Source organism: Aedes albopictus, chromosome 2 (genome assembly GCF_035046485.1).
Source record: "Aedes albopictus strain Foshan chromosome 2, AalbF5, whole genome shotgun sequence".
In the NCBI taxonomy this organism is placed as follows: Eukaryota; Metazoa; Arthropoda; class Insecta; order Diptera; family Culicidae; genus Aedes; species Aedes albopictus.
The window spans coordinates 315,997,360-316,014,758 of NC_085137.1; the positions used below are offsets into that span (position 1 = coordinate 315,997,360).

The 17,399-nt window shown below is 36.0% G+C and overlaps 1 protein-coding gene across 5 annotated transcripts in view; it reads right to left on the reverse strand.

Annotated features, from left to right (window-relative positions):
* The window catches only part of LOC109412528 (AF4/FMR2 family member lilli), a 635,361-nt gene that overhangs the window by 37,014 nt on the left and 580,948 nt on the right, over nucleotides 1-17,399 (reverse strand). For all 5 annotated transcript variants that reach the window (XM_062852329.1, XM_062852328.1, XM_062852324.1 and 2 more), the window contains 2 exons: nucleotides 1,088-1,328; nucleotides 335-364 (listed from right to left, as the gene is read on the reverse strand). In XM_062852329.1, coding sequence (XP_062708313.1) covers nucleotides 335-364; nucleotides 1,088-1,328 — 271 coding nt within the window. The remainder of the gene's footprint in view (nucleotides 1-334; nucleotides 365-1,087; nucleotides 1,329-17,399) is intronic.

The following is a 17,399-nucleotide window of genomic DNA, read 5'->3' on the forward strand; positions in this document are numbered from 1 at the left end:
ACATGGATGATGATGCCTTATCCGATGAATTAGTGTTAAAAACATTGTGTTGCACTCAAAACAAAAACAACATTCCTGTGCAGTGTACGCACACATTCAGCATCCACAAGTGCAAGTTAGAAGGGTTGAATCACAGCCCAAAAACACAAACGACAGTGAGAAACCGAAACAGATAGACATATGCTGGGTTAACAACAGTTTTTCCCTGTAGGATAATATGAAGGACAGTAGTGTCAGAACAGAGAAAACAAACCAAACAGAGGAGAAAACATAACATGGAAAACAAACATAATAAACATGTGTCACATAAACAGAGCACTATAAGATGATTTACCATATTCTAATCCGTGGTCGTAAAACTGGCCTAAAATGTACAGTAAAGTGGATAGAAAAATCATTGGTTAAGTGTTGGTATTCGGTTTCAAAAACAGCAGGAGCGGTTATTCTTTGTTCAGTAGAGAGAGGAAAAGTGTCAAATAAGGAGTACGAATAAAAAGGGAACAGACTATAGGACGTCTTCGGAAATCACACAAGCTAGCTTGAGAAAATTTAGTGAGCAGGTAAAATTTTGAAAATTTTCAATTTACGAAAAAGATCGAAAACAGTGCCAGCGACTTCAGACATTTTCACGCTTATCTTATCGTCACTTCCCCTGTGTTCTAACCTTTATCAAAGCATCGCGCCGAAACTAAACCAATTAAAAACCCAATTGTTATTAAAGCTAGTTTTCAAATATAGGGAAAGGATAGGCGAATTGCAAGAATCAGTATTACTTAGAGGATTTCAAAGCATAGCCAAATAGGAGGAGGCACAGGGTGCGAACAATTTCTAGTAAAAGGACAACTATAATTCGTTCCTGGCGATAAACTCTATCGAACGAGTGTGGTGGGTAGAGAAAAGAAAAAAAAACTCGAATCCGAACCAAAGAACGAACATAAAAACGGTGTGTTCGAGTTCTGAAATATGGCGGATGGCTGCGCTCGAGGCGGGGAATGAGTTTGGGAACAATAACAGTCGTCTGATTCGAAACAGTCCAATATCCATCATCGTAAACGAAATGAATTTTTCGTCGGTCGCCGGCACTTACTTGATCGTCGCGGTAGGGTTGTTGTCGTAGCGCACCGTTAGCGCCCGGTTGTCCTGGGTGGGCGTTCCCGGGTTGGAACCCTTCTTCTTTAAAGCTGATTTCAATGGCACTGCGTTGAATTTGGGCTCCTTCGCAGGGATCTCGTCGATACGGTTGGTATCGATGTTGGGATTTGGTTGCGACATTGTGTACATGTACTCCTCGTCCGAGTCGAGCTCCTCGTGATCATTGTTCTCATGATCTGCGGATGGAAGAAGGTGGAGTTGGGTGATGTTAGATTGAGCTTATTGAAATAATTATTAGAAAATTTGTATCCCCAGATATGTTTGAAAATCCTAATAACATAAATTAAATGCTGGTAAATTAATATATACAAAAACTCCGAAACGATAATTATCATTTGAGATTCGTGACGCAAATAGGTTTTCCCATCATGAGAACGAAAAGAGCCAACAATAAAGTTTCTCTAGAGACATTATCAGTATATTCAATGCACGTGAATTCGCTAATGTTTGAAAGTGTCAATTAATTGCCTTTTTTCTGATAGGGAAGTGAAACTATCTCGGCAGGGCTCCTATTTTGGGCACTTTTATGCTATTACTCATTCTATTTTGAACCAATTGACACAATTTTTAGAACGCGATGAAATACGTATAGTATCTAACCGTTTCAAGTCAGTTGGTTTGGAATTGACTGAGTTACAGCGAAAAGTGCCCAAAATACCGGTCACTGCCCAAGTGGCTCGCTACCCTACCACATGAATCTAGACCTGAAAATACCAAAGGTTCAAACCCGAAAAATGTGACATCCGGATTTAACCCTCTAATACCCAACCCCGCCTTTAGACGGGGTATAGTTTGAGCATTTTTGTAATTTTTGTTTCGTAGAGAATCATTTTTTTTATATTTTTGGCTGATATTTAGGACTGTTTTGTATATCTCAAAATGGTTTTTGATGTAGTTTACAGCGTATTTACATTTTTTTAAAATCATTGAAAAATTGATGGTTTAGTCACTGTTTAGAAGTCATTGTTCATTTTGTACTGAATCGCTACAATTAACATATTTTGATTTTTTCCCAAATCATTATATCCTAGTTTAATAGTTTAAGGGAATTGAATACACTCTAAAATTATTTTCCTTAAAATTACACGGAAAATAAAATTTCCTATGGAAAAAAAAATAAAAATATTTCAACAATAATCATAAAATCTCAAAATGTTTTCATCTCAAAAAATCCGTACCCCAAATAGGCTTCCAGGAAAAATATAAAAGTGTGGGGATGTTCAAAAATAAAAATTAGAAAAATCCAAAACTGAAATTCACGAAATCGAGAATTAAAAAGAATCATCTTACAAAACATGTTTAAATCGATTTTAGATGGCGAAAAATGATATTTAGATCAAAATCAAAAATTTGGGTATTGGAGGGTTAAAAAAAAACAAAAGCATATGAAGTTAAGGAAGTAATGACTATGAGTTGTTTTATTTTTAAAGTAAACTGAGTAAAAAACAAAAAGAAAACATGATCAAAAAAAAAAAAAAAATAATAAAAAAAATAAAAAAAAAACAGAAAACAAAATAAATACATTTGATTCGAAAAATTTATCATTCTACATTTGAGCTTGAGGGATTAGGCAAATAGATTACCAAACGTTCACATTATGCGTAGAATGGTAGCAAGTAACATTACTACGATTACAAGAAAACGGGATTCAAAGTTTTCACCATCTTTTATCTCCGTATAAGTCGAATAGAACTCCTAAATTTATCTATTTTTTACGAATTATTATACTTTTTTCTAAATGATTTATTAATCATATAAAATACTGTGGAATCTGGACATCTCATTTTGAACACGTTAAAAAATATGGAATACGGACCGCAACAAAATTACCTGAGGTTTCCAAGTTTTTCCATGTTGAATAAAGTTTTCCGTTGATTCCTAGTTGTCCAGTTAACAGGCACCTAGTTACTACTAAAAGTTAAAGCGGTAATTATGACCACTTTGGCAAATGAAGTCAAAGCTGATTTTTCTTAGGATTTCTAGAAGAAATTCATGTGAGTAATTCTCGCTGAGTCCGGCCCACTATTTACACCTTGTCTTCAAAAACGTTAAAGGTGGCGATTTTCTGAAGTCCTCTCCAAAAAAGTAAGAAAAATGCATTTGGTTACTCAAATTGATGGACTATTATTTTGATCAATTTCACATAGTGTTAAACTTTTTTCCACGTGCTTCAAAAATTCTTAGATTTTGCTTAAACAATATTCACCATATTTGTAGTTCGCTGTCAAATTTTCAGCTCAATAGCTCAAACCAGAACAAAGTTACAGCATGTCAAAGTGGGTCATTTTGTATGGAAAACGGCTTTCACTGCTATTTTTATGAACACAGCTGTATAATTCATAAAAAAATCATACTTTTTCCGTATATTACACGATTTTTTCAAGAATTCGCAAGAGATTCCCAAAGATAAAAATGTGTCGAAAATGGTTAAAGTATCCTGTCACAATTTTCGGCAGCAATCTTTTAGATATTCCGAAAGTTCATTCTACGATGAAGGACTTTCGGAAAACATTTCTCCAATGATTGCACATTCAATCTGGCGGTTGCTTTCTTAAATAATTCCGATAAAAAATGTCACAATGAAACCAGTGTCAAAAACTTTCAGGACTTCTATTTCCTCAAATTCCACAGGACATACCCCAAGAAATACCTCCAAAGCCAACTTGAAAATAAAAACAAATAAAAAATCATAAATAAATTAATTAACTTAGAAGAGCACTCCGGAGGTGCATCTATTGTGCAATTGCATGGCATTAAAGATATGTAGAGATTTTCAGAAGAATGTGTTTTAAAAAATATGTAGTTTATTGGACAATTTATTCGATAAATGTATGTTTATATCTAAATTTTCCAAACATTTTTAGTGGATCATTTATTAAGGAATTTTCATAGGAACATTTTCAAAAAACTTTCAATTTCCCATGCGAGTTTGCATCATTCCACTTATTTATAATGCTGGTAGTTACAGAGGTTTTTCTTAAAAGAAAACATAAAAATATCTTTTGCTAGCATTCAAAAGAAGAAATGTTCTATAAAACACATAAAAAATAGAGGGGTGTTATTTTTGTAACACAAGTAAAAAATATTTGAAAAATGCCTATTTTTTCTAGAAAATCATCAAAATATTTTGAACGGAATGACGTAGCAACATTTTCCGCGCACGAAAATACGCGTTTTTGGAAGTTCTAAAAGTGGTTCTTAGAATACTTTAACGATAAATTTGAAACAAAAAAGATAAAAGGGGGATTCACTTAACAGCGTAAACTGATTAAACGTCGCGATCACAAAGGCAATCTTTGATTATTTCATTCGCAAAATCATGAAACATTTCAAATAAGCAGAAAATCATGGCTTACGCAGCAATTTAATCTGTTTAGTGAGTACCCATAAAGTGTTTAAACTGTTTTGACCAAATTGGAGCATTTTTCCATAGTTTTTGAAGGGTGACGCTAGAACAAATCGTTTTAGCCCTCAGAACAATTATTCCAAATATTTCAAGAGGAATTTCTTCCAGGAATTCTTTTTAAAAAAATTACCAGCCATTATTCAAAAATAAATCCAGAAATTCCTTCTAAATTTTGTAAAAAAAATCCAGAAATTACTTAAGACTCTTAGAGTTTCTTCAGGTATCTTTCCAAGACTTCCTCCAGGGATTCTCTCAAGAATTCCTGCAGGGAAATTTTTCTAGGATTCTTTCTTTCAGGAATAACTACAGGGATTATTTTAAAAAATCCTCCAAGGATTCTTCCAGAAACTCTTCTTGGGATTCCTGCTGGACTTCTTCTTGGAATTCATTAAGGAATTCCTACATGAATTGTTATGGAATTCCTTCTTGAGATTGCTGTCAGAATTCATCCTGGGGATTCTTCTGGAGTTTCTGTATGTATTCTTTCAGGGATTCCTCAGAGAATCCTTAAGAAACTGCTACAGGGATTCTTCTAGGAGTCCCCCCATTCCTTCTACGATTTCTTCAATTATTTCTCCGGGGATTTCTTTAAAAATCTTCTTGGGATTCCTCCGAGGATTCCTCAAATGCTTCCTCCGGGAATTTCCTCAGAGAAATCCATAAATTACTCCAGAAATTCTTGCAGGGATTCTTTCATGAATTCCTCTAAAGATTCCATGCACGTAACTACAGCGCATTTGGTCCTCAAGCTCCAATAACGTGCAGGACTGCTGGCTGTAGTAGATAACGAAGTCGTATATGATGTAGACATAGTATGCTAATGTGGAGGCCATATGCGTACATGCTTCCATTATCCACGTGTAAAGTATACGCATATCGCCTCAACTTAAGGCGAAACTGGAAGCATTTCCTCATTTTTTTTGGTTTTTGATTTTTCATTAAATAACGTAGCAATATTTTCAAAATCGGTTTTCGTGCACGTGTAGAGAATGGATCAAGGTATCATTTGAATTTTTTTGGTGGTGAAAATGTTTTCCGTTTTTGCAGAAACCATTTTTTTTGTGAAATTTCGTTTTCAAATGGTTTCTGCAAAAACGAAAAACATTTTCACCACGAAAAAAAATCAGGAGATACCTTGATCCATTTATACACGTGCACGAAAACCGATTTTGAAAATATTGCTTCGTTATTTAACAAAAAAAAAAAAAACAAATATCAAAAAATGAGGAAATGGATCTAGTTTCGCCTTAAGCATCCTATTCAAAAGCATATGCGATCGTGTGTTGGCTGGGTGAGCACAACATTGGACCAGCAGCGAGGCAAAATGCGTTGTAGTTAAGCGTATAAAAGATTTTTACAGGAATTACTCTGGGAATTCTTCTAAACAATCCTCCAGCAATTCCTCTAGAGATTCCTCCAGAAGATCCTCTAGATATTCCTGCAGGAATTCCTCCAGGAACTTCTCCGAGGGTACCTCCAGGAATGTTTCCAAGGGTTCCTTCAGGAATTGCTCCAGGGATTCCTCCAGGGATTTCCACAGGAATGGCTGCTGGAATTGCCCTAGAAATTCTTTCCAGGGATTCCGCTAGAATAGTTTTTATATAGAGAGATTGTTGTTGCGTAGAAACGGCTATCTCTGTCTTAATTTATGACGATTTATTTTATTCTACCCGAAGTTTCGGCCATGGGTTTAGGCCTTTTTCAAGGGAAAAAATGTCTATCGTCCTTGTCCTTGTTACAATATGCATTTGCGTTTGTCAATTTATCCGGGTCATAGCTTTTTTGTACAATTTTAGGGTAATTTAAACGATAATTTTGGTCAGAGTTTAGCTTGCACATATAACGACTGTTTTAAAAACAGTCCTTGTAACAAGGACAAGGACGACAGACAATTTTTCCCTTGAAAAAGGCCAAAACCCATGGCCGAAACGTCGGGTAGAATAAAATGAATCGTCATAAATTAAGACTGAGATAGCCGATTCTACGCAATAATATCCAGTTCCAGTCGAAAAATCCCAAATCAATATATAGAGAAAATTTTATGGGAATTCTGAATTATGTATATTGACAATCTTGAGGTGGCTAAAATTTGGCCTACGGCCCACTGAGCCCCCCCTCCCCCTTGGGTACACCCATGATTGTGGTTGCAAATGACAAGCCTGCCCCTCAAACCTAATGAAAACAGGAAACGCATTAAAATGCCTTGATACGGCTGAAAACTCGTTAAATACTTTCCTGAAAGCCGCTGACGCTCCTCTGAAACCCCCGCAACATCTCTACAGCTCCCTGAAACCCCTAAACCCCACTGAAATGCTTTTGATCCCCTTTAAACCTCCTTCTGCAGCTGTCCTGCAATCCTCTAAAGCAGTGATCCTCAGCCTACCTGTCTTTGCGGGCCAAAATTGAATTTTGAAAAGCAACTGCGGGCCGCAAGACATTTAAAAATTTATTTTCAATAAAATCAAAATTCAATACAAAATTCGTTTGTTTGATTTTTTGAAATTATTGAACATTAGCAAAGAACCAAACAACCTGTAGTTATCTGGAGGTTTTATTTCACTAGAAAAAATCCTGAAAATCGTAGGAAATTAAAAACAGGATGTAATGACAGTAATATTTAGGTTTTGTAGTTCTTGGTATTAATAATTTTGAGCAAAATATTTCAGACTAGCTACTTGTAAGTTATACGAAAAATAAGCAATAGCGATGCTGGCTAGAACAATATGGACCTCTTTAAGAATGTTGTGGATGAACTTACAGTGCAGAAGTCCAAGACACGAACACGGATAAATTTCTTGTAATTCCCCTGGATCCAATTTTGAGAAAATATCGAATGAATTTTCTTACTGCAGCTTAGGAATTTCCTGAGAAGTAATTGAACCCTTTTTTTTAATCTTGGAAGCGTGTTCCAAAATTTTTTGGGACTTTTCGTGGATTTTATTAAATTTCAGAATGATTTCTAGGGGTTCTCGAGAGAAATTCCGAAAAACTGCCTGAGATACTGTTGATGATGCAGACATAATTTCCTGAGCAATGTATGCAAGTGTTTGTAGCCAATTCAGAATAGATAATTAAGAAGAATTCCCTAAAATATTCTAAGGGGAAGAAGAGTTTTCAGCGAAATTCCAAAAGTTTGGACAATACTTCCTTTGCATGTTTTGGAATATTTGGAAATATAAAAAAACAAAATGAACATTATTTTAATTTTATTTTCGTGAAATTAAACAAATTACTAATGACGAGTTCTGCCACAAGTCCGAAATCCATGACAGAGAACCTGTAAATTTAGCCTTAACAACAGTTTCGAATATTTTCGGAACAAAATTCGAAAAAGTAGTCTTTTACAGTTTGTAAAACTTTCAAAAATCTAACAGCTTTAAAAAACTCTCCGGAATAATGGCAAAGTTCACCAGTAGTTGACATTCATTCCCATTAAAGTTTTGAATTATGGTGAAATTTTTGATTTTCATTATGTAATGTTTGAGTGGGCCACTTTCCAATATATTCCAAAATCTGTTCGCGGGCCGCACAAAACCTTGTCGAGGGCCGCATGCGGCCCGCGGGCCGCAGTTTGGTGACCACTGCTCTAAAGCAGGGGTTCCCAACCTTTTTGAGGTGGCGACCCCCTTTAAAAATTGTCAAACCATCCACGGCCCAATGAAAATTTTTAGAAAAAAAAATGAATTAAATGAAAGAAACCGAGTTTTTTGGGTACAGTGACGTAGCCAGAAATTTACTGTGGGAGGGACTTTCGACGATCAATGACACTCACATTTCTTAAAAATGATGTCATGAACATTCATTTTGAATCATAGCTGAAATATAGAGGCGCAGCCGAAAATTTTTTCTTCTGAAGGCGTTTTATACTGAAAATTTGATCCTCAAATTGTGGCTTTTGGGGGTGGCGGTATACAAAATTAAAAATTGATATAATTTGAACAAAATAGAATAAAAATTAAACATTTTTTTTTTAGTAACATCGCGCCCCCCCTAGACTGGTTTCACGGTCCCCCAGGGGGCCGCGGACCACCGGTTGGGAACCCGTGCTCTAAAGCTCTCCGAAAATCCGTGGAACTCTCAAGTCCTATGAAATCCCCTGAAATGCTTTGAAATACTTTTATTTTTATTGTCTTTATTAACGAAACTTTCAGCCATTGGCTGGTTTGTCTCGTGCTTTGAAATACTTTAAAACCCTTGTGGACCCCCCTTCCCCTTCTTCTGAAGCTCTGATGAAAGCTCTGGAAGCTCCCTTGAACTGCCCGGAACCCACATACAGGCCTCGAAACCAACTTAAATTCCTTGAAATTCTGATGAATGCACTGCTGAACGCCCTAAGCTTCTCCTTAACTACGCCTGATATCACTATGAAATTTCCTAGCCACAAATTGCCTTCAGAAAAAAAAAAAAACACACACACACATAAAAAGATTGTGCAGGGTCCATAGAATCGCAGCTGCAAAGGCGTGAATAGATATCCAGCATGACTGTGCTGGGGGTGACGGGTTCGCTTCATGGCGGTCCAGGAAATGTTCATCGACTTCCTTGGCCATAGAGTATCTTCTTGCCTGCCACACGATATAAGCACAATGTTCATTGGCAGAGTAAGCTCTCAGTTAATAACTGTGAAAGTGCTCACAGAATACTAAGAAACAATCTAATAAAATATTGATTTTCACATTTCAGTAAAATCGTTTTCCATACCCAAAAGCACTCAATCATTCGGGATCTTTCTCCAGCCATAGCGTTCAATCATCCAATAAAACCGAACACAATCAACAATCCGCAGGTGCACTTCAACAGTAACGCGGGAAAAAGTCTAATTTAAAGGTGATTATGTTCTGTTGCCACCAAATAACTCTATTCCATCCCCGCGACGGCTCCACCACCCCAAAAAACAACGTACATTGTGGTGATGGTGGTGGTGGCGTGTTTCATAGTGATTAGCGTGAAAACTCCGTAGCGGAAGCCCCTCTTAAATCGATTATCATCACGTCGACGTTGTCGCTGTCGTCATCATTTTTTTTTCTGTACGACTCCATTAGCAGGAAAGCGCACATCTGTTGCTTGTGCCACGCCGATCCTGTCCTGTGTATGATTTCTCAAACTCACATCATATACCTACCTACCAGTCAAGTGTGCTTTGTTGGTAGACAACAATTCAACAGCAGTGAAGCAACAGCCAGGTGATTGAAACACGACGTGTGGTACCTGCCTGCCTACACTTTCGACTCACTAAAGGCCAATTAGTGCTGCCTCAAATCGGCAATTTCGGGCGCAATTTGGCGGTGAGAAATGTGGACGGACAAACAAACTACATATTTTGGGCGAATAATGTGGAATCAGCGTGTTGATGTTGTCTATCGAAGAAAAGCGTGATTTGTATATATCTATGGGTAGCAATTCAAGATTACTCAACAGGTGGTACAATTTGCTTTAAATATAAATTTCCAAAGTGATGGTTTGAGAGTTTCCGTATCGTGCTTCTGTATGTTTGTGCAAGTAGAACAAGTGAATTTGAAATAAATCTACGCATTGTAGACTTAATTTGAATGGCGATTTTTTTCCACTAGTTTTGCTTTTCTTCTAAAGTATGTGTATGATATTATATAAATTTGGCAAAATTTAAAACGGTCGGTTCAGGATCCTTTTGTAATTGACATCTCCTTAACTTTTTATGACTATAAACAATCATCAAGCCTGCCACAAGACAAACAAATGCAAAAAATAATTACCAAAGCGTTTTCAATATGCGTTATTTTGTGGATTCACATAGGTATGAACATTTTGTTTGTGATCAATAATGGCATAGTTTGTTATCTAATTAGATTGAAATTTGAGCAACTAATACATTCAATAAATATTTATGCAGTCCTGTTCACAAAATCTGCATGAATAAAACGGCTGTTCATGATCGTAGAAATTAATTCAGCAACACTGCTCAGCCGCCGCACAAAAAGTCGTCATAAATCTGCATGTTTATTTATAATTTCATACGGCTACAAACGGCTGTTACCCTTCTTTCCCGCTACTACCAGGTCAATGAAAAACGACAACTTTCTAAGGCGCTACTAGACTACTAAAAATGTGCACAGCATCGCAGCGTCCAAAATACACCCACCCATCCCATCATCGCTGGTCAGTGTCAATTGGGATGAGTAATATAAATTCCACAACGATGATGAAACCATAACGTGTTGGCAATCAACATACACCTAATCCTCGATCAAAGCCGCTTTTCATTAGCACGAACTGGTATGCGTTGATTTCGAAACATTCTACTTTTTGTTATTTTTTTAGTGTAACATCCTAATTGAGTAGAATCTGCTTCTCAGCTTAAACCGTTTTATTTAACCTGAGTTGGAACAAGGCCGAGGAAAACTAAGAAAACGGACATGGTTGTTAAAACGTTATTGTACAAGCGTACCAAATTGCCAATTGACTATTTATGAGTTCGTATATCATGTATAACGAATATATTCTTCACCCAACCCGAGCAGAAGGGCATACCTTACAAATACCATGCGAAGACTATCATGTGCTCTAATACCTAAAATTGTTATTGCTGCGGTATTCTACGAAATGTTATGAGAACATCACAATAACAGTTGGAGGTTTTTGAGCAGAGTTTGGTATTGATGTAGTATTTGTTGGTTTAGCAGTGAAAATAACCGATGAACAAGATTTGCTATTACATCATGAAGCCATCGAACATATGAAACATTTAATAACAAGAAATGTCATAGGTTTGTTATTCAATAACTTTGGGATAACAAATACAGCATTTGAAATTTTAGGTATACATTCATTATTGAAATAACAAGACCTGTTATTTCCTAGGTGTTATTTATACAAAATTTTGGTATTCGTTTTTGTTATTTTGCCTCTTATTACCACCTAACGAAGGACATATCAAGGTATGGTAGTATTTAAGATAAATACCTTGATATGTTATTCACTTGTTATTTTCTTCTGCTCGGGGAGAAAGTCAAATTCAGTACCATCGTTGGGGATGAAAAGGGGTCGGAGAGGCGAGATTGGGTCAAAACATTATCTAAAATATCTCATCAAATAATGCGAATATCAATTTGAAAATGGTATGGTGTCATCCTCGTAGTTGCCAGCAGTTCCTGTAAAAAAAAAATTAGATGTCTAGAGAAATTAGTTAATTTTTGATAAATCATCAAAAAAGCTTCAAAATAAGGCCTTTCTAAAATGCCAATTTTAAGGCTTGATGAAACATCACACTTTTAGGTGGATTGATACATTTTAGAATCTCTAACTCATAGCCATCATATAATATATCATTGGTAAGTAGTATCAACCTCGACCAGAACTTTATTAACTTGCTTTGTTGTCAATGTGGAACAAATTATATCCAGACCAACAATTGAAAAGGCCACATCAACATTGCGTAAACAAACACGTTTCTGTTGACTTGAGGCCTTCTGAGATCCACCCACGCATCTCACCACCATTATCAGGAAGCTTGTTGTTTGCGCTTTCTGTTAGTGGTGGTGAGGTGTGTGGGTGGAGTTCAAAAGGCCTCAAGTCGATAGAAACATGTTTGTTTACAAAATGTTGTTGCGGCCTTTTCAATTGTTGGTCTTGATATTCCCTTGACCCATTCTCACCCCCTCGAAGTGTTGAGAATGGGTAAATTTTCATACACTTCTAAAACAAACAAAAACAACAACACCGTCTTCAACCAGAGGTTGCACAGATTGAACCGATCACTAACATGAGACAACGGACAACACACAAAACACCCAGTGGTCCAGTGGAGAATTTTCCGTTTGACGAAAAGTTTTCACCGACTGAAGTGGGAGTCGAACCCACACTCCGAGGCTTACGAAACGGCTAGATGACTGACGCCCCTAAGCACGGCCACGAAGTTCACTATAGTAGTTTTAAGAAAAATTGACCTACTCTAAATATATTTTCATCATTTGTGCATGCATTACTGAAGATCACATTCCAGTGACCAAAGGACTTTTGCATGCAAATAAGGACTGTTCAATTTATAAAACGGTGCGATATCTTTTTTATTTTTCAAAAAAAAAATCATTATCAATTTTTTGCGTAACTTTCTATAGCTATTCTCAAATGTAGGAAAAATATAACATTAAGCAAAATGTTCTTTATTGTGTAACTGAAGCGGTTTTCGTAAAACATCAATAAAAACTGGAAGCTTACACTGTTCTACTAAAGGTAAAGCTCAATAGTTGATCAGTAATAAAGCAGGCTCCAGCTTGATATAGTGAGTTGCCTTGTTTTCATAGAAATTATTAAAAAATGTTCATTTAAGTCCTGTGTTGCAATAACATCACGGATTCGGCTAAAAATTTGTCCAGAGTAGTAGAATATTGCTTTCTGAATGATACAGAAGAAAAAATAACTTTTTTCATCAAAAATTTAATCCATAAAGATGGTCATATTAAAAATTTCATACTTTTTGCTCCATTGATGCAGATTTTCGACTCTAGCGAATCTTGTTATTATATATTTCCAACAAAGTTGGTCCTATGTTATTGTACACCTTATTTAATAATAATCGGATGCAATGTTTTTATTTCCAACATCATTGTTATGCAAAATTTGCATTAGGTAGCATTGGGTAATTCTCGCTGAGACCGGCCCACTATTTACACCTTGCCTTCAAAAATGTTTAAGGTGCCGATTTTCTGAAAGCCCCCGCCTAAAAAGTAAGAAAAATGCATTTGGTGACTCAAATTGATGGACCCCCCGTGAGTTAGAGCCACAGCAATTTTTGCAGACCCCTCGATTTTGGTCAAATGGTGGCTCATTTAAACCGTTATTATTCAAAAGTTTCTCCAACAACCACCTCAAAACGAATTGTTGTTGAAAAGAGGAAAGATAGAGCTACTATTTACAATAATAAAAAGTTGGGTCGGCCATATTGATTTTGGCCGCCATCTTGGATTTTTATACCAAAACATTTTTTTCACCATGAGGGCAACCACCGATTTTCAAAATTTTTACATCAATTGAAAGCTGGGACATTTATACAAAACATATCAAAAAATTAGAGATGTCTTTTTCTTCTTTCAAAAGTTATCTGCCGTTTCGTAAATTATGCCGCTTTTGCGCACTGGGCCCGTTTACATAAATGCAGAGTTATTTCGCAGTGTTTACGAACACGAATTAAAATTCTGAACCCACTAATGGAATGCTGAAAGTTTAAGCTTTTCAAAACACTAAAAAAGTTATAAAAACAATGCCCGCATCATTGAGAAACAGGCAAAAACGGAAACGAACCTCCGATTTGGCCAAATTTTGCAACACGCGCCTTTGTGTATACATGCAGGCGTAAACTCGGATGCTGTTGTATGTCTTTGCCGGTGCGCATGGAAATGTATGGAGAAAACGTGGCCTAATTTACAAAACTGCAGATAACTTTTGAAAGAAGAAAAAGACATCTCTAATTTTTTGATATGTTATGTATAAATGTCCCAGCTTTCAATTGATGCAAAAATTTTGAAAATCGGTGGTTGCCCTCATGGTGAAAAAAATGTTTTGGTATAAAAATCCAAGATGGCGGCCAAAATCAATATGGCCGACCCAACTTTTTATTATTGCAAATAGTAGCTTTATCATTCCTCTTTTCAACAACAATTCGTTTTGAGGTGGTTGTTGGAGAATCTTTCGAGTTATAACGTTTTAAGTGAGCCACCATTTGACCAAAATCGAGGGGTCTGCAAAAATTGTTGTGGCTCTAACTAACGGGGGGTCCATCAATTTGAGTAACCAAATACATTTTTCTTATTTTTTAGGCGAGGGCTTTCTGAAAATCGGCACCTTAAACATTTTTGAAGTCAAGATGTAAATAGTGGGCCGGTCTCAGCGAGAATTACCCATTGTTATTTGGAAGAAACATCAAAGAACGAAACTGTTTTGATTACTGTATATGTAATGGCGCACAGTAACCAAACCAGCAATGCTATTAAGAAGCAGTTTTCTGCATTCAAAACCACATTATTCCCACTTTCGACTGGATGCACAAAACAATTGATTATTTAATATTTTCATGACCTTTTTGCTTCACAATTGAATTTTATTAAAAAAATCGAATCTAACTTGAGACTTTAATATCTCAACACTTAATTTTCCAATTGAGTTTAAATTTTGCCAGAATGTTAATTACTCATGCTGCTGCAGCATGGCACATACTTTTCTGGTATTAAAAACGATATACCATATGTGAACAGTAATTTTATATTTATTTTCAATTTTCAGCAATCGAAAAATTCACCTCATTTAACATCTGGCCGATTTTCTATAAAATAAAACAATTTTTATTCGATTCAAAAATGATTACTATAATGAGAGATGATGTTCTGAAAAACGAAGCAAGCGTGGTTAAATTTGAGCTACTCGTCTTCTTTTTATAGCCTTATAAAGTTGTCCGTTTCATAAATGAAAACATTCTCATTGGGAGATGCCTTGAGGTTACTTCCTAGCATTTTCTTCGCATTCATTGAAATATTTTACAGTGATGACAAAAATACTTTAACTGGGAAATTGATGATGATTTTTCTTTTCATACCGTCGTTAGGGGTCACATTGGGCCTAGAGGGTAACATTGGTCCTTCGATCCCACCGATTCAATATAAGTCAGAGAGCTTGACGGTGTATGCCAAGTATCTTAGAATTAGTAGTTTTACAAACAAAATGCATTCCCGTCGTATGCTAAATGTGCGGAACAGTGGCTCAATGTCACCCCACTTTGGCCCATTGACACTCCGCACGACGGTACATATTTTTCAGTAAATGTTTTTCTTGGGCTTACATTCTTGTAAATCTAGCAGAGAACATTCTAGTTGTAATCACCCTTATTATTTTCAATTCATAAATTTCAAGTCTCTCTTCTAAATTTCTTGCAGTTTTTTTGAAAATATTTTAGAAATTCTTTCAGAAATGCTTAAAGGGATTTCTTCGAAAATATCTTCAAGAATTCCTGCAGAAATTTTCATACGATTCTTAAAAAAAATCAGCAAACTCTTCTGAAAATTGCTCTCAAAGTTTTCTGAAGGATTCCTTTAGAAATTTCTCCAGAGATGCTTTTAGGAAGTTATCCAGGAATTTATTCAGAAATAATTCAAAGGATTCCTCCCGATATTTCTTCAAGGATTTCATTCTTCCATGATTTCATGAGGCAATTTCTGCAAATATTCTTTCAAAAAATCTTTCAGGATTATATTTGGTCAGTTTATCCAAGGAAATTTCTCCACATATTCCTTTAAAAAAATCTAGGGCTCGATACTGAGTTTCCCCAGGGAAATCGTCAATAAATTTTCCAGAGTTTCTTTTAGAAATTTTCATAGAGATTCCTGAAAAAAATTTTAATGATTACTTAGAAACTCTTCAATAGATTTCCTCAGGAATTCCTCCTTAGGTTAATATAGAAAATCCGGCAAAGATTCCTTTGGAAATTCAGGATTTTCTCAATGGAGAATTTATAAATTGCATTGCTTTCTTTTATCAATTTTATCGTTCCACTATCGAAGAGTACAGGAATCTAGAAAAGAACCTCGAAGGGAATCCGTGATAGAACCCCGTAAGGGTTCTTGGAGTAATCCATAAAAGAATCTCGGAAAGATTCTCTAAAACAATATTTGGAAAAAAACTCAAAATAAAAACCAGGAAGAATCACTGAAGGAATCGTGGAAGAAATTTTTGAATGAGTCTCTGATAGAATTCAGAAGAAATCTCCGAGTGAAACCCTAAATGAAAACAGTTGTATTCGAATTTTATTCCCCGAAATTTATTATTTATTTATTTTATTTATTATTATTATTTTATTTTATTATTATTATATACAAAATATGTACCGGAATTTAGTATCTAACATTCATTTTAATGTAAGTAACACGGGAGAAATCTCAGGACAAATTCCCGAAGCCCTGAATCCCAGGAGAATTTCCGGGAAGAATCTCTGAATAAATCACGGAAGAAATCGCGAAACAAATCCCTGGAGGCCCTAATGCTTGAAGGGATCAAAAAACAGGCTCGGAAGTAAACCCGGGTAGGAATCACAGAAGAATTTACTAGGAATCCCGGAAAGAATCCCCGACTGAATCTCGGGAGGAATATCTAAAGTAAACCTGGGAAAAATCCCGGGAGAAATTCATAACGGATTTCGAGGAATAATTCCTGTCGGAATTTTTGACAGAATCCTGGAGAACGGTCAATAAAATAATCCTGAAACGAATCCCGGGATAAATTTCTGAAGGAATCCCAAGCAAAAATACCAGAAGACATCCATAAAAGAATCTATAGAGAAATCAATGAAGAGTTCCCGGGAGGAATCTCTGGATAAACTCAAGGAGAAATTTTCAAAGAAATCCCGGAAGAAACCAATGTCGGAATCCTGGAAGAAATTTGTGAATGAATCCCTAAAAAAGTCTAGGAGGAATCTTCAAGAGAGCCCTTGAATGAATCTTGAAGGTATAGCTGCAAGAATACCGGGAGAATTCCATAAAGAAACCCCGGGGGAAATCAATCAAAATAATATGGGAAGCAATCCCGGAAGGAATCCTTGAAAAGTCCCTAGATGAACCTTAGGAAGGATCCCTAAATAAAATACGGGAAAAATGTAATGAAGTAATCCTACAAGGAATCAATGAAGCATTTCTGGCAGGAATATCCGAAGAAATTCCTGTTGGAAGCCTGAAAAAATCATGAAGGAATTCATAATGGATTTCCAGAAGAAAATAGTAATCATAGAACAAATCCCGGAAAAAATACCGGAAGAAATCCCTCGGGTGAATGAATCCAGTGTGAAAGCAATGAAGGAATCCCACGAAGAATCTCTGATAGAATC